This window comes from Neolamprologus brichardi, chromosome 7, assembly GCF_056152115.1.
Source record: "Neolamprologus brichardi isolate AB-2024 chromosome 7, ASM5615211v1, whole genome shotgun sequence".
NCBI classification, from domain to species: Eukaryota; Metazoa; Chordata; class Actinopteri; order Cichliformes; family Cichlidae; genus Neolamprologus; species Neolamprologus brichardi.
This window is the reverse complement of record NC_142110.1, coordinates 26086161-26108346: the sequence shown is the minus strand read 5'-3', so window position 1 is coordinate 26108346 and position 22186 is coordinate 26086161. Positions and strand designations below refer to the sequence as shown.

The window sequence follows — 22186 nt, the reverse complement described above, 5'->3', positions numbered from 1 at the left end:
GTCGGTTTGATATTGAGTTTTTTTTCTCACATGTTTGCACTGACTTGCTCACTATCGCTCAGGTTACCGATTGGAAAATCTTGCACACAAAGGCCGTTTGTCCTTTTAAAGGATAATCGAAACTTTTGGGCTTTTTAAAATGGCATCAGTGATACATCAATTCAAAATACAATGTATGTGGAATTCATTCTCAGTTGTTTTGTGGCTTCAAAAAGGTCTACGTTATTGAAGCACTGCAAATTCCTCAATTTCACTGCTCATGTATAGAATAATAATAAATATCACTAGTTCAAATTTTATTTTCACTCCTTTCTTTCTATTCTTTTTATTGAAACGCTACTAACTATGGGGGCATCCAACAGTGTCGTTGATGGCTTACTTTATGTTGCAATTAATTGCAACAATTTTGAGCCAGCACATTGAGCTTCGATTTGATGAAAGAATAGTTACTGAAAGATGTTTCAGTCTCACCGACCCGCATTTGTCTAACGTGTGCCGCACTTCACAGTTTCACTTCAAGCTGAAGGATCTGCCTCCAAAACTGCTTTTAGAAACTCTGATGAACACCACAAGCAGCCCGCAGTCTGAGAGAGGAGCGTTCTTTTACAGTCGTTAGACTATGCATATATAGTGATGTATGCATAGTAATAATCACAAATTTTATTTCTCCCGACTTTTCTTGGGACTCTAAACGCAGCACTTGGCTGGCACAAATCCCCTTTCGCTAATCGCTTCTCATCGGATCGTCGGGATTCAGACGTCATGCTTTCATCCGTCAGAGGTAACGGAGCATAACGTGAATCCGCAGTCCGGGGAACAAACATACAGACATCCTCATCATCATCATCAGCAGCAGCAGCAGCTAGCTCAGTGATGATGAACATGGATTTAAGTGCCGTTATAGAGGAGATGGAGACGGGCGACCAAGACTCGGCTCTGACGGCTTTACAGAGCTACAACAAGCAGGTAAACACCAGCCCTGCAACATCGGGAGGAATCAGTTCGTTGTAGAACAGCTGTTTGAGTTTATGAAATGCTTTCCATTCAGATGATGATCCTGAAATAATTGCCAAATCAGAACTGTCTTCAAAAGTAGAACCTTTACTATATTAAATGGGGTTTAACGCTGCATTGTACACCTTATAAATAGCCTATACGATATTGTGTATTGAGCCACCCCTTCTTCTTCTTCATGTTTTGCTTTCACGGAGCCAGATTTCCTCGTAATTTTAAAGGGATGTTAAGCAACAGTTCTCAAGGCTTTCTCTGGGTCTTTCAAAGTTCTTCTTTGGAATTCGCTGCTTTTCACTCATTTTCAGCCCAGTCCTTGTACCTGACAGATTTTTGACCTGACAGCAATGTGTTTTTGATGGTTAAGCAACTGAGCACTGACCCATGAGTCATTCAAGCTGAGCACTGACCCATGAGTCATTCAAGTCATTCAAAAAATCTAACTTAAGGGATGAACCAGTACTGTGTCTGGAATAAACGAGAACTTAAAGATCGAAATATAAATTGTATCACTGGGAACTTTGTTACAAATAGCCTGTTGTAAAAACACATTCCCGTTTCTTTAGCTGATTCTATAAACATGACACATACCTGAGAGATGCATCTGACCCTTGATCCATCTACTGTTTACCAAAGAAATGGTCTCAGATATGCCATTTTAGTCTCAATCGCTGTCAACAACGCATTCTTACACCAAACTACACAAAAACTGGACTGAAAATCAGTAGCAACAGGTCTTATTGAGTGATGAATCCAAAGTAGATATCTTTGGTTCAAAACATTGCCAGTGTGTATAGAGGATGTCAGGAGAGAGCTGCAACAAAGGTACAGTGAGTGTCTATAGTCACTGGTAAAATGTGGAGGAGGCATGTTATGGTTTCGGGCTGATTTCAGCCAGTGGTGCTGCGATCTTGTCAAAATTCATTTATGAATTCATTTATGAATGCAATAAAAGGAGTGCCATCAGATTTGGATCCACAGTGCAACAGCATCTGGAAAGTGTGTGCTAGTGGCTTAATTTTTCACTTTTTCAATGATAAAGTGAATGTGCTGACAATGCATTAAAGGCATACCTGGATATAAGACACACTGAAATGCCGTCACAAATTCCACTGGATGTGGATTGGCCTCCCCAGAGCCCGGACCTCAACATTATTCAAGTATTGTGGGATCTGCTGTTGTTGCTGGGAAATTGGTAGAACCACCCATATCATAAATTACCTAAATTACTTAATAAATAATAAATGAATATTAGATAGGATAAAACATGCTTTATTTATCCCAAAGTTGAGACATTCATTGCACCAAAATAATAATTTCAATAATAATGACGATGTGGCATAAGTTGACAGTAAGTGTAATTTATTTAGCTGCCTATTAATTCCCTCTTAACCCTTTGAACTTCTGTGGTAGTTTAGTTCCAAGTTTTATTATGTGATCACCAACATGCAAAGAGATGAGCCTGACACAGTTTGAATTGCAGGCAAGTCAGTTTCATAATGTGGTAGAAAATCAGAAAGAAATGTAAAAAGAAAAGAAAGGAATATTTGTTGAAAATATTTTTTTTTAATTAATGTGAGCCACTGATTGTAAAAATAGAAATGGGAAATGCAAGTTAGTTTTGTCACAAATATCTACATCCATTGCATCCATTTTCTGCCACTAATCCAGGTTTGTGTCACTAGGCCAGCAGTCTAAGAAAAAAAGCCCAGACATCCCTCTCCTCAGCCAGCCATAATTTTCCAGGGGGACACCAAAGCTTTCCTTAGCCAGTCAAGGCATATAATCTCTCCAGAATTTCCAGGGTGTTTGTTCTGAGATTAAATCCTAATTTCTTGCAGAATCTGACATGTACATATGTCGTAACTCAAGCCATCTAGAGAGGTTTCTTTATTTCACTGTGCTCTTTCAGTTTTTCTAACATGTGTGATTTCCTTGTAACTCTGATACACCTTGGAAAGGAGTCAGTGTCAGGACACTGAAGAGTAATGGGAAAGAGCGCTGTGGGAGTTTTTAAATTAATGTAATTAATGGATTCATCGCTTAGATACAGAGAAAAAAAGAGGACAGAGAAGCAGAAGCAGTTACTCGAAGATAATGAGATCATGTTTAAGATCAGTGCTGAGGTACATCCAGTAAAATGTCAAAGATTTCAGCTGCAATGTTTAGTGATATTACAGATATTTTATTTCCATTTTAAATTCAAGCTTATCATAACATATTATACTACTTCCCATAAACCATAAGGTTACTCTAAGACTGATGATATGAATTCATATTTTATCTATAACTTTCAGGATTATCATTACTTTTTAGATTAGTTATTTTAGGTAACTACTTTGTACTCTACGTACATTATTAAGTTAGAGTTTAAATGGCTAAATTACCTGATCAAAATGTCTTGAAGTTCTTCAGAGGCCTGGTAATGAACTAATCATTTGATTTAGGTGTGTTGACCCAGGGTGATATCTAAAACCTGCAGGACACTGGCTCTCGAGGCCTGGAGTTCCCTACCACTGTTCGAAGATATAGTGTTTTGTTAGCCTCTAATTGTATGGAAGCACAAAAAGAGTACAAGCTAAAGGACCTAAAGTACACACAGTCATAGCCCAGTGTATACTGTTCAGTGTAATTAATTTATAACATAGCTTTTCCAAACATCCTTGTTTTTATTTGGCATGCTTACAATATTTTACTTTGCACACTGATCAATCCCAGCCCATTCTTCTTTGGCAAATCTGTCAGGCTCTCCAGATTTGTTTGTTGGCATGGTCTTTGGTCTTCAGGTCACCCCACTGATTTTGTCAATGGGATTGGACTGAACAGGTGGACTGATTCATGTATAGTGCTTTTCTATTCTCCCAGAGCACTCGGTGCTTTACACAACATGCCTTATTCACCCATTCACACCTATCAGTAGATGACCCACTCTACCTCCTGAGCTACAGCCACTCTGATTTACCACTGAGGGCTTGAATTCCTGAGTCAGTGTTCATTTTGGTCTTCTGGAGATTGTTCTTCACCAAGAGTGATGCATGTTTGGGGTTGTTGTCATGCTGGAAGATAAAACAATGACCCAGAACCAATTTTGCTGCTGAATACTTCTTTCAAAATCTTCAAATATCCTTCTTTCTTCATGATTCTGCCTTCGTAACATTCCCAGGTCCAGACGAACTGATGCATCCCCAAAGAATGATACTTCCACCACTGCGTGTTCTTTGGGTTGTACACCTCACCCTTATTTCTCCAAACATAAGCAGCATCTTTATGGCCAAAGAGCTCTACTTTAGTCTCATCTGACCAAAAGGCACACCTTCAGATGCATAATCTTTCTCCAGGTTGTCCTTAGCATACATCAGTCTGCCTTGAAGTTGACACTTCTGCAGAAGTGGAGTTTTTCTTAGTTTGCAGTCTCACAGTTCGTTCCTGTGATGGTCTTCTTTGATACTACAATTCATGGTTTTGGTCAATCACTCACCAGTGTTTTGAAAGTTGTTCTGTGGTTTTTAAAAACATCTCTCACTAGTTTTGTTTCCAGAGTCTTTGAAATCTTTTTCTTCCTACCTCTGCAAAACTTGCTCTGTACTGTGCAGCTCTCTTTACATTTCTTTATGATACTTGTCAGTCCAGTTCTTTATCCTTGGAAATACTATAATAACTTTGTATATCTATCTCCTGCTGTTTGAGTGTCAACAAGTATACACTAATTTCTTTTGTTTTTGGCACAATGGTTGCAAACGTTCAAACCCTAGCTGAAGTTTTTAGATAATCCTCAGTTTTAACTTGATTTTATTAATTTTGAGCATTACAAAGTCAAAGCACATCATGTATATATATGTGTGTGTGTATATATATGTATATATATATACACACATATTTATATATATACTCATATATATGCAGACTACAGTGGCTTCCAGCTTGATCTCAGCTCTCCTGAGCCAGCTGAAGCTAACCACACTGTCACAAACACAAGAGTATCAGTGTTACCATGTAACTGAGCTTGGTGTCTATCCAGGTCAGTTAATGTTAGAAATGATAGTTGAAACTACATGTTATATGTATATGAAGTCACATGAGTTTTGTTACATTCTGCAAACCCCAGGTGCACCATGCTTCATGGCTTCCTCAGCACGGAGACTGTGTAGGAGTTAATCTCAAAGGCAATAGGATTAGATTTTCTTATACACAAATAGAGTTAGCGACAGGCCAGTTAAATCCTACTTCACCAAAGAGCTCGTACAGATCAGAAGCTTAGTGGTTGTTACAGGACACTGCCATATTCTGAGTTGTAGACTTGAGTTAGTCTGCTCTAGTTTATCCAGCCTTCTGGGAGTTGTGGGAATTTGCATTACCATAAATATTAGTAGGGACATTAATGAAATAATGGGTATAACTTATGTTTATTTTCCTTAATTCAGAACTCGGTATTTGAATTAAGTGAATGATGTGGATTAATTTTTAGTAAATGGTCAGACTACTTCAGCATGTGTGATGGACATGTTTCTTTTGATGTCAGCATCAAAAGACAGCTACGGTGAGACTCAGCTTATCTGGTACTGAGGCTATTTGTATATAAACTAACAACATCTGAAAGGAAGTTGCTCACATTCTCATTTGTAATCTGTGATAATTGTGTAAATTCAGACAACAAATCAATAGAAAGGACCTTTGTAACTTTGTAACTGAAGACACGTCTTTGATGAGAGGTGTCTTTACAAACTGAAGTCGATCTGCCTATTTTTTTCAAGCATTTAAGACTACCGTGACCTGCATGACTGAAGAGCTACACAGAGATATGACACACTGGAGAGATGTCTTTTGGAAGGCTTATGCATGCGTTAATGTTCTGCATGCATTGATGGATGGATGATAGCATGCTGTTTTTGTCATTTGAAGCCTATCTTCAATTAAAATATCTAAGACAAAATATGATTACTAACGTTAGAAAGCTCTCATACAGAAAACGGTGTTCATTAAGATTCAGATAATGAAACGACCCAGAGGTTCAGTCAGAGTTCCTTTATAATACACCGGGGACTGGATTTCTCAGGTGTGCTGAAATTGGGTCAGCTCCACCTACTAGATACCTGAAAGAAACAAGCAACAAGAAAACAAGGCAAGCACACTGGCTGTCACATTTCAAATGATGCGATGTGGATAATTTTGTTTTTTCACTCTATTTTGTATTATGATTATTCAGTTCATTTCTGTTGATATATTGCCAGTTCAAAACAAAAGTTAACTCAAGTCACTTTACATTGCAAGATCAAGATTAAACAATATTAGAAGACCCTAAGACATATCTTCTTACTTGTAGCTGAGAGATGTACATAGGAGAATGGATGGCTCAATTACTGCAAACACAACTACTTATTGGTACAAATAACGTAAACCTGTCTGCTTTTTCTATCCACTGACTCCTTTTTTTGTGCTTTGTATTTCTCTTTTCTTCAGATGAACCAGTGCTTTACATTCAACAGGGATGAGCAGAAGGACAGAGAGGTATTTATAACATTTCCTATTTATACACATAGGGCAAATAATTAATTGATCCCCTGCTGAACTGATCAGTTCAGCAGGGGATCATCTGGATCGAAATACTTCAGCTTGTCCTTTTCAGTCTGTTTACATTTTTTTTTTTATGTTCTGAGCTTTGCTCTTCTGTGTAATTCAGTTTCATCTGAAAAAAAAAATGGCTAAGGATATAAAATAACACTGTGCTGTTTTTGGTTAATATTTCTCCCTTTCCATTAAAATTAAACGACCATAAAAATTAGAGACTAATCATTTCTTTGGCTGTACCAACATGCTTTATGCTTTCCTTTGTATACTCGCCTGTTTTAGGAAGGAAAGTTACAAAAGGTATGAATAACCAATGAACACCATGTTGTGCTTTTCCATTAGAAACCTTGAACCCACAGTTTATCTTCAACTTGTGACTCTTTCTGGATGGGGTCCTGTTAAGAATTCATTATAGGATATAAATAATTCATGAGATGAAAAGGACAGTGGGAGTGATTTACTTCTCAGGGATTGTCAAATGCTTGTAAGGATCTGTGTGTTTAACCAGAGGAAAAGTAATGATCTGCTCTTAAATTGCAGTGATTGGCCAGCTGTGAATAGATTACATCCCAGAATTGTGAAGTTGATAGGGTTGCTCTTGTTACGTCAGTTGAAGGTTCATAAACACTGGCCTAACAAAATGCTGTCAGATTTGGACAGTATTCACTGCTCTTTGATTTCTCAAGGTAACTGTGACTGAAGTCATTGTGTTTCATCTATGATCTGTACACACTGTTTGCTGGTGTCGGGGAGGCTGAGGGAGTTGGAGCTTGTTTCAGTGTTCAAAAGACAGGGAGAGCTGGAGATTCAGTCAAAGTGGCTTTATAATGCAAGGGGACTGGCCTTCTCAGGTGTGCTGCATCTATAATTGGGTCAGCTCCACCTACCTGATACCGGAAAGAGACAGGCAACAAGAAACCAAAAAACCAAGGCAAGCTCACTGGCTGTCACAGGTACATTACTGAAGGGGCATACACTTTGTGTCCAAACCAGTATGTACGATGTAATAAATATTTCCAGAATTATTTGCCAGACAAGATATGCTAAAATGCTAAATGTGATTTTCTATATATTGTTTGCCAAAGTTACAAAGAAACATATTCTTGTTTGTTTGCTGCTGTTCACAGGAAGAATATATCAGTGCTTCCACCATACTGTTTCAGGAGAGCCAGGCCTCATAATATGTACATGTATATACACAGGTCTATACACAACAGTTTTACTTGTTGTAAAACACTTAAAAATGAGTAACATGTCAAAAAAAAAAAAAAAACCCAACAAAACCCCCAAACCCTGGTATTACTCCATCATTTAAGCCAGTTTACCTTCCTGTCAAATGAGAGCTGCAGACTAGTCACAGACTGTTAGTGTTTTTTTCCATCTCTGACTCGACTACTTAGCACAATAACACCTACAGCACATACAGAAATAAATACAAACAGAATCCAAGTGGAAGGCTTACAGTCTGTTGTTTTAGCATAGCAGTCATTTTTAATTTAAGGTACAAACATGCCGGATTCATTTTTCAACCCCGAAGGCTGCTGTTTCCTCAGCTCACACACGTCTGGTGAAAATTTGTTGGAAATTTCTTACACGTACTGAACTATTTATAACAGAATTCTTGGGAATGGGGATTTTTGTCTGTCTGTCAAATAAATCTGTCTGGCAATTAATATTAAGATTATTGCCACTAGTGCTCAACAGGGGATGAATCACATGGCCTTTTCCCTGCAGTAAGCTCAGGATAAACAGAATAGGAAATGGAAAACCAGCTCTTATAGGTTGATTCTGTTGTAAAATGAATAGTTAAATGTTTACCTGTTCTAACATTTTCTTAATGTTATATTAGAATACTCGAGTAAGTGATGTATTATATAATGTTGGAGTAAATCCAGGATAACTTAATCAGTTCAAAGGTTTAAAGAAAACTATAAAGAGGTGTGAGATCACAATGGCAATAGTTTAATGGAATCCAATGGGAATTATGAAATGAAGACATTTGATTTATTCATTTGCTTGAACACTAATCATGCTGGCATATTAGTTTTGATTCTAAGAAGATATTCTGATGATACATAACACAAGAACAAAAACTACTGAGAAAGAAGCAGTTCTGAAGATTAGAAAAAAGAAATCTGGTTTATCATTAAATATATTGCTGCAAATTCATTCATGGCCTAAACCTCATACAGTTTATTCAGTATTGATGAAAGTCAATCTTTGAACTGATTAAGTTAGAACATTTATTGATTAGTTTTATTGTGATTTTGTATCTAATGCACCTGCAATTCATTCAGAAAGCAGTAAATATCTAAAAATGTACTTAAACAAACCAATATTTCTGCATTTAGCAGCTTTATCCTTTAAAAAAGCATCTGAAAATGTTTTTAAACAGCATGATTTAGATTCTGTTTGAGAAAATACTTATGTGTCTGGTTTTGGAAACCACACTTTGTTTTCCAAAGTGTTTTCCTCTCTGATAAATAGAAGAACAGCTTTATTCCTATAAAAGGAAGATTTTCATCCAGTAGGAAACAGACCCAAACAGGAACTGTAGTTGATTGTTAAGGTGGAAAAGAAAGGTGAGTTTGTTCAGTGCTAAAGGTTTAGGTTTATTTAAGGTGAAGCTAAAGTTCTGTTGCATGGCTTTTCTGTTCTGTTCTGTTTTTACTGTTCCTCCATGAATATATATATATGTATATGTGCAACGCAGCATCTGGGGGAGTTAGTGCTCGGTTTCCTGGACCGGGAGTTGCAGCCTTCCTGTCTGCTGGCCTGTCTGGAAACGGTTCGAATCCTGTCCAGAGATAAAAATTGCCTGGACCCATTCACCAACCAATTCGCCATGTCCACTCTTGCCCGCTATGCTAGCATTGCTGTGGACAGTGCTACCACACCTGCCCACAGCCAGTCAGTGGATGGCCAAGGTAATTAATATTGCTAGGTATCAATCCTTTTTTTTGCATCATCTTTCCAGAGCAAGAAAGGATTATATTTTAGGTTTTGAGAATTCAAAGATGTAATTCCAAATATATTGTTATGAAGACTTGTTTTGATTTTGAAGATCTAACAGTTAAATTCCATTTTCACTCTCAGTTTCATCAATTCAGAAACATAGACTTTACTTAGGAAACCTACGTAGGTATAATAACTACTGTTCCTGAATTAGCTTTTTGTGACAGTTCTGTCAAGGCTCTCATCCTTGTTGCTTGCATATTCTACCACCCTTTTTTGCCATCAACTTTCCATGAATATGCTTCAATACATACAGTATATGAACAGACAGACCCTCTGTAGCTTAGGGGCCTCAGTCACACAAGAGGACAAATAGATTGGCACCTCTGTGCAACCACGAAAAACTGATGGTTAGAGAGTGAATTTTTTAATTAAAGTAAGAAGAACACAGAATGACGGATGGAGATTACGCAGATGAACCAGCAATGCACATGAGAAACAGGAGGGAGACACGGCTGGGAGTAATTGGACATAACAAGACAAGAGGAAGCGAAACTAGAAACACTGACGAGAGACACAGACCTACAAAATAAAAAAAGAACTCACACTTGCAAAGACACAGAGTAAGAAACACGGACTTGACACAGAGGAATACGCAGGCAGAAATGACTAAACACTAAACTGAGGAAGAACAGAACCAAAAACCAAAGAGCAAGAAAACCAGAACCAAAATACATCACAATAATAGAAAACACAAAACGCTGGGTCAAAAGACCCAGGATCATGACATATACTTTATAATCTTTCTCCTCCGTCAATAAACATCATGGATTAGCTAAAGGGAGTTTATGTTGTTGGCAGACCAAGCTAAACAAAATTGCAAATCTTTCTTTTCTTAGAAGAGGATGCGGGAGGAGACGAGGAAGAGACGGGACTATGTAGTAAAGTACTGAAGGAATCTTCCCCTCCTTCAGAAAATCCTGACCAGGAAGTGATTGTTGAGGCACTCAAGTCCATCTGCAACATCCTGCTGCACAATGAGACAGGACAGGTCAGTCTGCTGTGCATTGCATTCCTCAGATTAACACATTTTATGTGGTTGGTGATAATCTATAAAATCTGACTGATGGATTTCTGTCACTGGGTTGATGTCAGATGGTAGCAGCAGATCTGCAGCTGATTAAAGGTGTGGCAGAGAGATTGAAACAGTGTCATGATCCTACTTGGAACTATGAGGTATGACCATTACTCAGACAGATAGCTGTTTAATGTGAGATTTTCCAAATGTAGAATTATTTGTTGTGTTCACTGTAGAGTCAAACAAAAATGGCAGCACTGGGAATCAAAGAAAAAACACAGCACCATGAAGACACTATCAGAATAAACAGGAAGTAGCTAACAAGGGCCATGTTACACCAACACAGACTTAATGGGAAATACAGGGAAAGCAGAGGTAGCCAGAAGCTCCAGGAATCAAAACAAACAATCACTACAAAACCTGGAATACAAAAGCACAATAAGTAAAATGAAGCTTGAAGGCAAACTGAGGAAAGACACAGAGAAGCTCTAAAGCAGAGACTAAGAACATCAAGACCAAACCAGAGTAATCATGATAAGTCAAAATTTAGTCTCTGGGTCAGAGACCAAGCACTATGACAACTGTAATGTAAATGTTTCTTTATTGTGTTTTTAAAGGAGTACTATAGCTGGCAGATGTAGTTTTTGAAGCGTATTTGTTACTGAATATTTGCTAGAATGCAACATATGCATTCTAGCTGATTTCAAAATAAGGTTTCTCTTCCCAGGTACGTTTCTTTGACTTGCGCCTAACCTTCCTGCTGACTGCCCTAAGAGTGGATGTCAGGGCACAGCTGGCTCAGGAGCTTCATGGTGTCAGCCTTCTAGGTGATTTGTTACCTTTTCCAAGGATGTTGTGTGATTGGTTTAGCTTTGGTTGTTTCTTTGTTGGATGAATATGGAAAAAAAATATATGAGAGGTGGACCTTAGCTCAAAAGATGGAGTCAGATCTGAAGCTGACTAAAGTTCAAAAGCCCATTCATTTTATTTTCATTTCATTAAAAAAAAAAAAAAAAGGTAAAACAAAACAAAACAAACAAACATTATCAGAAAAGCATCCAGATGAAGTAAATTTTGTAAAGACATGGTACAATTAAGCAAACCTAAAGAACCTGTTGATAACTTGTGTCTTGTCTGTAATTCAAGGAAACCACTTGGAAGCCACACTGGGTCTATGCTGCTCAGGGACCCTGGAGACAGCAAGAGCAGGATTTGAAGGCATCCCGACCGAAGAGCTGCCCCCACTGAGCCGGCAGCAGACAGAACTAGCTATGGAGATACTGAAAATACTATTCAACATCACGTTTGACATAAACAGACGCAAAGTTGATGAGGTAACGAAGCAAATTAGATTAATTAGGAGCGATTCACAAGATTTAAACATTTTGTTGTAAATTCAAACAAAGATGAGAGTTCTCTTCATGACTGGTGAACAACTTGTGTCTGATGTATATGTGAAGGAAGAGGCAGCTGTGTACAGACATTTGGGAGCCATACTGAGGCACTGTCTAATGAGCCATGCTGATGGAGAGGAGCGGACTGAAGAGTTTCACAGGTAACACAACAGTCTGATTCTCTGTTCTCTGGTAACTTGATTTATATAGTCATTGATCCCCTGTGACGCCACGCCCTTCATTCCTTTGTGCTTTCTTTTTTCAGCCATATTGTGAATTTACTAGGTAACCTCCCTCTGCCTTGTTTGGATGTATTATTGATGCCCAAGGTGCAGCAAGGTTCCATTGAATATATGGGTGTCAACATGGATGCTGTGAACATGCTGCTAAAATTCATGGAGAAAAGACTTGACCGGGTAAGACGAGCCACAAGTACATGCTGTTGGTGGTTCATTACCTCTAAACAGGTAATATGAAATAAAAGGTGAGGTGCACTAAAGTATATCTGACATAAATTCATAACAAACCAGGCTGAGCGTGTCTCATTTGCTGTCCTCAGATCCACATTGTAGATCATTACATTTGAAAAGTCTCAAACCGGTTGTTTAAAATGTGCTCTAATAATCCACATTTTAGCTGCTTTCCTACAACTGACAAGTTTGCTTGTCTGTCTGTCTCAAAGGGTCATAAGCTGAAGGAGACCCTTCTTCCATCACTGAACTTGTTGACCGAGAGTGCCCGTATCCACAGAGAGACCAGGAAGTTCCTCAGGTCAAAAGTCAGTTATTCATCTTACAGAGATTATCTCTGAACATTTTAGCTATTGCGATTGCTCTTATATGTTTATATGTTTATGTGTGGGTTGTGTTTTAGGTGCTGCCACCACTACGTGATGTGAAAAACAGGCCAGAGGTGGGCAACACGCTGAGGAATAAAATAGTCCGCCTTATGACCCACATTGACACTGACGTCAAGGACTGTGCGGCTGAATTCCTCTTTGTTCTCTGCAAAGAAAGTGGTGAGAGAGAGTGATGCAAACTCACTTTTTTGATGAGAGGGAAGCAATCACTAAGGTACACAGGTGATGTTAAAGTCACTCCATCTTCTCTCCAGAAAAAAACAAGTTCACATTGAACCTTTAAAACCACAAATTCCTGAGTAGCTCCTCCTGAATCCTGGAGTGAGTGTACTGGGTCATTTCATCTAAAATTAGTCAAATATGAGAAAAAAAAAATTCAGTTAACTTTTTGTTGTGCACTAACTTTAGCAAATCTTTGATGATCAACATGTTCTGTCATGATAACCAAGAATGCATCAAAGCAAGTTTGTTAAGCTTGTATATTTAATATAAATTAATATAATTGGAAGAGTCATAGCCTGTCTGTGAGGATATGTGCAACAAGACAACTTTTTGCAGAGATCTGCCATGGCAAAAGTATATACATGTAACTGTAATAATTAAACACCTTGCAGCAAGAACTAGCTTGCAACAAACATAATGTGATCATATCCTGACTACACAGAAACTCTTTGAAAGGTCCAGCTGAGCCGGCAACATTACTGACAACAGAGAAGGTTTATGGAACTTTTTAAACTAGCAAGACCGTCCCTGGAAACAGCTGTTTCAAATTAAGCTGAAACCCACCAGGTTGTCTGCAAAGAAAATAAAACTACCTTCAAGATCGTGAATACGTTAACAACTACGAACAGTGTTGGCATCTTATAATATTTCTAGATGTTAAGAACAAAGTCTTTGTTAAACAGTATTTTTTTTGCTAAATTTTCAACAATAGAAAGGACAGTTGCATGCCATCTGATGGAAACAGTGGAAACAGACAGAACGAGTAACTGACACTAACTAAATTTAAGAGATTCTCAAACAAAGGACTGAACGCTCAAAATAGCTGTACATAAAAATGTTATTTTGGAAGATTCTTTTAATACAGAGTAATCACAAATCAAGGATTCAAGGAGCTTTATTGTCATTTGCATCACATGTTTACATGAGGTGGAACGAAATGATGTACACACGGTCCTAGAGCGAAAAGAAACAGAATAACGAAGAAATAGAATTTTTAAAAAAGTAATAAATAAATAGTTGTTTTTTTAGAATAATAGAATAACACGATAAATAATTTGATAAATAGAGTGCAACAACCTGAGTACCAGTATGGAGTATGGATATAGAATGTAGGTATAAATACTTTAGCAGCAAAAGGGCATGATGACCAGCATTGATTAAATGACAGTGTCAGTAAGTGTCAGTAGTGATTAAGGTGCTACAATATTCAGTTCTTGTCCATTTATGCATTGAGAAGTCTCACAGCATCTGGAATGAAGCTGTTTCTCAGTCTGGTGGTTTCGCATTTAATGCTCCTCAGCCTCCTGCCTGAGGGGAGCGGGACAAAGAGTGTGTGTGCTGGGTGAGTGGGGTCCTTCATGATACAGGTGGCCCTCTTCCTGCATCTTGAGGTGTATATGTCTGTGATGGTTGGGAGGCTGCCTCCGACAACTCTCTGTGCAGCCTTCACCACCCTCTGTAGCACCCTACGTTTCTCAATTAAAAGGAATGTAGGTAAAGGGAGACCTTCCATATTGCATGGTGTGTTTCACCCAATAAGATTATAAATCGTCTGAGGTATGAGACTGAGGCTGAGGCAGAACCCAAGTGCACTTCAGCTTGAGGTGGTGAACAGATAGCCAGACATCCTCTTTCAGGATTCACTTTTTCACTCAGGGCCAAGTGGGTCTGGATTTTTTTTAACCCTTAATTATAAACACCTTCATTTAGAAACTGCATTTTGTGTTTCCTTGTCTTGTCTTTGTCTGCTATTTAAATTTGTTTGATGATCTGAAACATTTCAATGTAACAAACATACGGGAAAACAGGAAGGGGGCAAACATTTTTCGCACTGTTGTAAATATATAAAAAGTTTTGTTTCTAAAGACTTGGACATTTTTAGATGTAAAATTGATTTGGTTGAATTTTTTAGTAGAAACTAAAGTTCATCCATAAAAATGTCACGTAGCTATTTGCTGTACTTATGAAGTTATGAGAATTCATAAATGCTGGAAAAATTAAGGTGACTTAAAAAGAGCCAACTTTGAACCTGCTCCGATAGACTTTGGAGGCCAGTTTTTATAGTATGAAGCATCTCTTAGACAAAAAATATCAGCTTATTTTGAGGTCGTTAGGTGCATAAATGATCCTAATTTCATTGCTCTTTTTATTGTGTTAGAATGCTGCCATTTTAACAGTAATATGCTCTCTTTCAAGTTTCAAGGTTCATTAAGTATACTGGATATGGTAATGCTGCAGGCCTGCTGGCTGCCAGAGGACTGCTTAGAGGAGGTAAAGACCCTGGAATCTACTCCGAGGATGAGGACTCTGAGACAGAAGAGTACAGAGAGGCCAAAGCCCAGTCAGTACCAACAGAACACTATGTCAACTCCTTATCAAAATTTCTACTTTGCATTTTTAACAACTTAAGGAGGATCATAAGTTGTAGCTGGAAATCGAAGGGGGGGGGGGGGGGTATTGAATGTTGTCAGCGTGTGTGCATCACGGGGAATTCTGGAGGAAGTTGGATGAAGTGGTAGAGAGTGTACCACGGGAGGGAGAGAGTGGTGATTAGAGCAGACTTCATTGGACATGCAGGTGAAGGGAACAGAATGTAGCTAGGCAACACCAGATTGTAGTCTGTAGGATGACTATGAAATCAAGAAGAGGAAGTATGTGAAGAGAGAGGCGAGGATTAAATGATGGAAGCTGAATATCGAAAATCGAGCGCAAAAAGGACGTAAACACAAAGCGCTCACCGACGCTTCAAAATCAGTGAGCTGTCGGCTTTCAGCCCCGACGGCGTGTCCGCGTACGCGTACGTGCCGTCGTGTGAGAAAGGCGACATCTCACTGATACGGATGCGTTGGGTCCGCGTTTTGTGTTTACGTCTTTGTGCAGAATCCGTGTACCTGCTCTCATTTACTGTTTTAGCTGTTTGGTGGTTGTAGAAATCTTGTGAGGTTTAACCTGAGATTAAAATCAATTCAGGATTTTAATGAATCGATATGACGTTATCTAAGCCAGAATTGATTTTAATCGATAAATCGATAATCAAACCCACCCCTACCTCAGCTGAATTCATTTTACATCTTTGTTTGTTTGTTATACGCATTTAGAAAATATATTTCTGTTTCCCTGCAGAATCAACCCAATAACAGGAGTTGTAGAAGAGGAGCAGCCCAATCCCATGGAAGGAATGACAGAGGAGCAAAAGGAATATGAAGCCATGAAATTGGTCCACATGTTTGACAAACTGTCAAGGTCACTAAAAGCACACACAATCACACAAATAACCTGCACTGGTCAAGTTGTTGTCTTCAACAGAAGCCTTTAATGCTATGGTGTAATATGTAAAAGTTCAGCTCTGAAATGCCTAAAAAGTACCAGGTTAATGTAATATATTTGGTTGAGATGAACACTTATATCTAAAATATGATTGTTGAGAATATTTTGCAGTAATCATTAATATCATCACAGTGAAATAAGTGTGAACATGTCACCGATTTTCTAAGTAATTATTTTACTAAAGGTGCTATTGACGTGAAATTTGCACCAGATGTTGGTAAAAACTCATCCAGTTCACACATGCAAAGAAACCAAACCATAGATGTCCATCAATTAAATTATGTGTGATAATGAGAAATGACACACGAAAAAAGTATTAAACACATGAAGAAAAGGACGTGCAAAAAGGCATAGAAAGTCTTGACACCAGCTGAAATTATCAGTAACTTGAAAACAATCCTGCCACTTAGTTCAAATTAGTCCCAACTGATGGCTTATAAAAATGCCTCACTGGTTTATCATTATGGATAAACCAGTGAGCTCTCTCAAGACCTTTGCAGCCTTATTGTTGTGAAACATACTGATGACACTGGATACAGAAGAATTTCACTGAAGGCTCCAGTGAGCACTGCTGGTGCCAACATCGGGAAGTGGAAAGAACATCATTTTACCATAATCAGCCAGGTGTTCCCCACAAGATTTCAGACAGAGGCATGAAAACAATTATCAGAAGAGTTGTTCAAGAGCCATGGAGCAATTGTAGAGAGCTACAGAAAGACCTGGAATCAGCAGGTACAATTGTTTCAGAGAAAACAATAAGTAATGCACTCAACTGCCATGGCCTGTATGCACTCTCACCATGTAAGACTCCGCAGCTGAAGAGAAAGCATGTTGAAGTGCAGAAGAACATTTAGACAAGGCTGTTTAATACTGGGAGAAATTTGAACTCTTTGGATGCCATAATACACACCATATCTGGAGGTATGGTGTGTACCTCCAGATATGGTGTAAAGCACTGTAGATATACTAACAGTGAAGTTTGAAGGTGGGAACAACATTGTGTAGCACTGGCACGCTTCACATAATTGAATCAAGGATAAATGGAAAATGTACCAAGACATTCTTGATTTAAAAAAACATCTTCCAGGATGATGAAGATGATGAAGGGCAGATGTTTCAGCAAGACAAAGATCCCAAACACTCAGCCAAGGAAACTTTCAATTTGCTTCAGAGAAAGGGAGAAAAAAGCTGCTAGAAATGCCCAAATCCAAGTGAAGGTCTATGGAAAGAACTAAAGCTCAGAGTGTATAGAAGGGGCCCACAGACTGTTTGTGTGGAAGAATGGGCCAAAATCACACCTGAGCAATACAGATGACTAGTTGCTCCACACTTGAAGATGTTATCATCATCAAAGGCTTTTGAACAGATTAAATAAATTTTAGGAAACGTGTTGAATACTTTTTCCATGTCCATAGCACCTTTAGAAATATATTTACTTAGAAAATTGGCAATGTTTTCAGTGCTTAGTTTACCCACTGTATATATTTATTTCTGTTATAATACTTATCCTGCAGAAACCATTTAATACAGCCCATGCAGCTCGGTATGGATGGGACAATGACAGAGATGACTACAGAGGATCTCCATAAAGTGACCAACAAGCCACTGCTCCAGTCAGAAGACCCTCCTAATTTAGACAGTGAGGATGAAAACTGAAGAAGGAAACGAATTCCATCCATGACAATCCTAAAAAAATCTGTGTCACTATTTAAGCGATTCATATATCATAAGTATAATTTTGTTGCATTTTACCCATTTTAATTGGAGAGGAAAGAAAATGTTAATTTGTTTAGTCAAGTAAAAAAGTATTGTTTAGTCAAAAACACAGCTTGGCATAACTGGTACACAGGAAGCCACTTAACTGATCATAAACCAACTACAGAATTCAGATAATTTTACAAGGATGATTATTTTAATAGGAATAGTTTTTTCATCCAAGTTATTTATGTTCAATAAAATATAAAAATTTAATTACTAGGTTGTGTTATGAAGCACTTAACTGCCAACAAGTGGAAGAGAAAATTCCTTAAACACTTTATATAAGGGAAAGATGTCAGGGGACAATGTAGCTAGCCAGCATCAGATGGTAGTTTGTAGTATGGCTGTGGGCATGATCAACAGGAAGTGAGTGAAGTCAGGGGAGAGGTTTAGGTGGTGGAAGCTGAAGAAGGAAGAATGATGTACAGTGTTCAAGGCTGAGTTGATACAGGTGGTAGGAAGTGTTGGTAGTTGACTGGGAAAGCACAGCTGTAGTGGTGAGGGAAACTGGCAGACGGGTATTTGGAGAGATTGAGTTAGAAAAGATAGGAAGCAGGTTTGGGTGAGTAAAGATAGTGATGGAAATGTAATGAAGAGAATGTGTTCAGGAAGGAGAAGCTCATCAATGAAGAAAATGAGAAAGGACAGAAGTGAGTTGGTGAATCAGGAAGTGTAAAGGATTAGAAAGGAGGAAGGAAAGGGCAGCTATGAAGAGGATGAAGCATAGAAAGGCAGATGGTCCAGATAACATACCTGTGGAGGTTTGGAGATGTCAGGGAGAGAGGGCAGTGGACTGGATAGTGGTAGGATGCCTGAGGGATGGACAAGTAGCATACAAGTCCTGATTTCAATAACAAGAGTAATGTGCAGAGCTGTCCTAAGTACAGATTGGTAAAGCTGAAAATACCATGAAAATATGGAAGAGAGTTGTTGAAGCTAGGCTGAGAGGAGATGTGGCAGCAAGGACCAGTTCAGCTTCATACAGAGAGCACTACAGATGCCATATTTTATTTCTTTAGAGTTTTGATGGAGAAGTATAGAGCAGGTAAGATGGAGCTGCACTGTGTGTTTGTGGCTCTGAAGAAAGCATAAGACGCAGTGTGAAGAGGCACACAGGAGTGGTAGGGAAGGTGTGCAGTATTAGTGTAAGATGGGTTCAAGGTGGGGATTGCATTAGGGATCTACAGTCCACAGAGGCCAGGCAGCAGTCTCTGTGGACTATGATGTTATGAGAGAACGGAGAGCAGATGGAAGGTAACCTGGAGATGTGGAGGTATGCTCTGGAGAGAAGAATGAGAGAGAGAGAGAGAGAGAGAGAGAGAGAGAGAGAGAGAGAGAGAGAGAGAGAGAGAGAGAGAGAGAGATTGTGAGGAAGACAAGTGATCCTGCAAGGAGCAGAGGTACTATAGGTAAATGAGTTTAAATAATTGGGATAAACACCCCACAGTGTATGAGAGGTGAAGAAGAGAGTCAAGGCAGGGTGGAGTGAGTGGAAATGAGTGTCAGGGGTGATTTGTGAGAGACACATGGCAGCAAGAGAGCAAGGTTTAGATGGTAAGGAGACCTCTTATGATATATGACTTGTAGAGGGAGGCACCTACTAAAAAAAGCAGGAGGTGCAGCTGTTTTCATTATCAGTGACCAGCATGGACAAGAACAGAAAATAATACATCAGAGGGACAGCTTAGGTTGAGCTTTTGGAAACAAAGTAGGCTGAGATGGTGTCAGAGATGTTAAGGAGGAGGACAGTAGATACATTGGACAAAGGATGTATAATATGCTGCTGCCAGGCAGGAAGAAAAGACAGAGAGGAGAATCATGGATGTAGTGAAGGAGGACATGCAGAGGGTTGGTGTGAGAGAGGAGGATACTAAGTGAGAAGGAGGCAGATGGCGACTGTGACGACGTCAAAGTAGAGGAGCAGAGAAAAAGAAGAAATATGTGGGAAGGATATGGAATGAGGAATGATTGGATTCAAGTTATATGTAGGTTTTGCTGTTTTATGTTTTTTAGGGATCAATTTTTTTTAGGATACTATATTTATCTTAGTCGGCTCCTAAATATCAAAGAATGATCTTCCTTCCTCTCAGAGATCTTCCTTCTTATTTGCACCAGGACCCATCTGAACCCATCACAATCAGTGGACTTTTGTATATGAAAAAAAGTGATGAAAAAAATGTTCAAATTATAAGTCTTCAAAATACATATAGATGGTTGGATGTTTTACTTCATTATTTTCCAGCTTTTTTGAGCCTTCATAAATACAACATGCAGCCATAAATATATTTCTGAATGCCCATAAGTACAATAACTAGCCACATGAAACCTTCAGGGTTGAAAAACACAGATCTCAGCTATACAGTCATTACAAGCTTGTTTCAACCAAACTGAAAACCTGCAGATTTCAGGTAAAGAAAATGTAACCATTGTGCAAATCAGAAATATTACTGTCATGACAACGCATGGTTCCCTGTAATAGTTCTGAATGTTAAGAATGAAGATGTCTATTTAGATTTCATAAAGCTGAAATTGTTTTGTTTTTTTCCTGACAAATACTGGGTTCCACATTGTGACTGTTGTTTACAGGGCACAGGGTAGTTTTTGTCTCATTCCCATCCACTGCTGACTTTCCCTGAACCTGCTAGAACCTCTACATGTACAAAGGGTCCGTGATTTGTTGTAATTGATTTGTTGACATTGTGAGGTCTCCTACAAGTGCAAAGAATTTGATATAAACTCAAAAGTATCACATATTTTCCAGAACCTCCATCCAAGTTAGTGCTACTCATGACAATCAAGAGACCTGTTGCAGAAAAACTGTCTTCATAATTAAAACTAGTCTCTCTTATTTGAAGTTGAACATTGTAGGAGAATTTTACAGAACGCTCTTGCTCTTTGTGAGGACATGATGTATCAGTTTTTTCTTTAGAGCAGTAGAATAGCAATGTATGAAAGTAAAAGAGCAGCTGTTCAATTTTTGATGGTGGACTCAGCTATATTTTTGAAAAAATCTGAATGACTTTTAGATGCCCATTCGTTTTAATAATGTCCTCCAGATATTTTATTTTTAGACTTGAAATGAACTGCAGACATCATCCTATCAATTAAAGGTGAAATATTCTAATGCAGAGTGTAGTCTGAAACACTATATGTATACTCCTTTCTATTGTTCTTGTATAGCTGATAATTTTATCGTGGACTGCAAACTACATTAAATGTGTTTAAATGACCAAAAGTTCCCACATCTTCATTCTCTTGTGGTTATTGTAATAATTTCAAGTAAAAAGAGGGAGGAGATAATTGAATTGACCGCTCAAGAAGATGGTGGAAGGGCTGCAAAGAGAGGGTGCAGATGATGCTGGGTGCCAACCTGGATGTATGTCTTCATGTGTCAGGCTCAGGCAGGGAGAGGCTCTGTGTGCTATACACAGTATAGAACTATGATTTCATCCAGGGTTCATCGTAAGTAACAAACAACACAACCAGTCTTTGTTCACTGTCAAGCAAACACTGATGTGCTGCTGATGTTTTCCTTTTATTTCTTCAGATGTTTTTGTTTCCTCGTTTGTATTCTGCTTTTGTTCCAACAGCTACAGATGAGGACAAAATTATTAGTTGCACTATGAAAATTTTAAAAGTATTCCCCAAGAGCTGTTAAACAGAGCATGGTATTTGTAACACAACTTTTTCAAAGGTCTTATTATGGATGCTTACATTAGTTTAGAAACAAAACTGCCAGGGTCAAAATGATTAGCCCTCCTGATGCTAATAGTCAGTTGTGTATTGTTTTTGCTGGATAACAGTCTGCAGTCATTTGTTGTAGTTCTCAGCAAGTCTCACATGTCACCTGATCATTCTTCTTTGACAAATTGCCTCCAGGTTTGATGGTCTCCTGGCATGAACCTTGGTCTTCACTTCACCTGACAGATTTTTTAATAGGGTTCAAATCAGGGCTTTGAGCAAGCCAGTCAATAATTCCCTTTGGTCATCTGGAGATCGTTCTTCATCAGGAGGGAT

The 22186-nt window shown here is 38.5% G+C and overlaps 1 protein-coding gene across 1 annotated transcript; it reads left to right on the top strand.

Annotated features, from left to right (window-relative positions):
* The first annotated feature begins 585 nt into the window (after positions 1–585).
* ric8a (RIC8 guanine nucleotide exchange factor A) lies at positions 586–21404 on the top strand. The gene is made up of 14 exons (XM_006782260.3): positions 586–966; positions 6469–6516; positions 9290–9503; positions 10431–10582; positions 10687–10767; positions 11337–11436; positions 11756–11943; positions 12070–12164; positions 12269–12419; positions 12686–12781; positions 12877–13021; positions 15281–15425; positions 16208–16327; positions 17926–21404. The coding sequence occupies exons 1-14, from the start codon at positions 874–876 to the stop codon at positions 18065–18067; spliced, it is 1770 nt and encodes a 589-aa protein (XP_006782323.1). The 5' UTR covers positions 586–873; the 3' UTR covers positions 18068–21404.
* Positions 21405–22186: the final 782 nt, after the last annotated feature.

Coding starts and splice junctions, on each gene's coding strand:
- ric8a (XM_006782260.3), top strand. CDS start 874: ATGATGAACATGGATTTAAGTGCCGTTATAGAGGAGATGGAGACGGGC. Junction 11,437..11,755: donor TCATGGTGTCAGCCTTCTAG/GTGATTTGTTAC, acceptor CTGTAATTCAAG/GAAACCACTTGGAAGCCACA. Junction 11,944..12,069: donor ACAGACGCAAAGTTGATGAG/GTAACGAAGCAA, acceptor GTATATGTGAAG/GAAGAGGCAGCTGTGTACAG.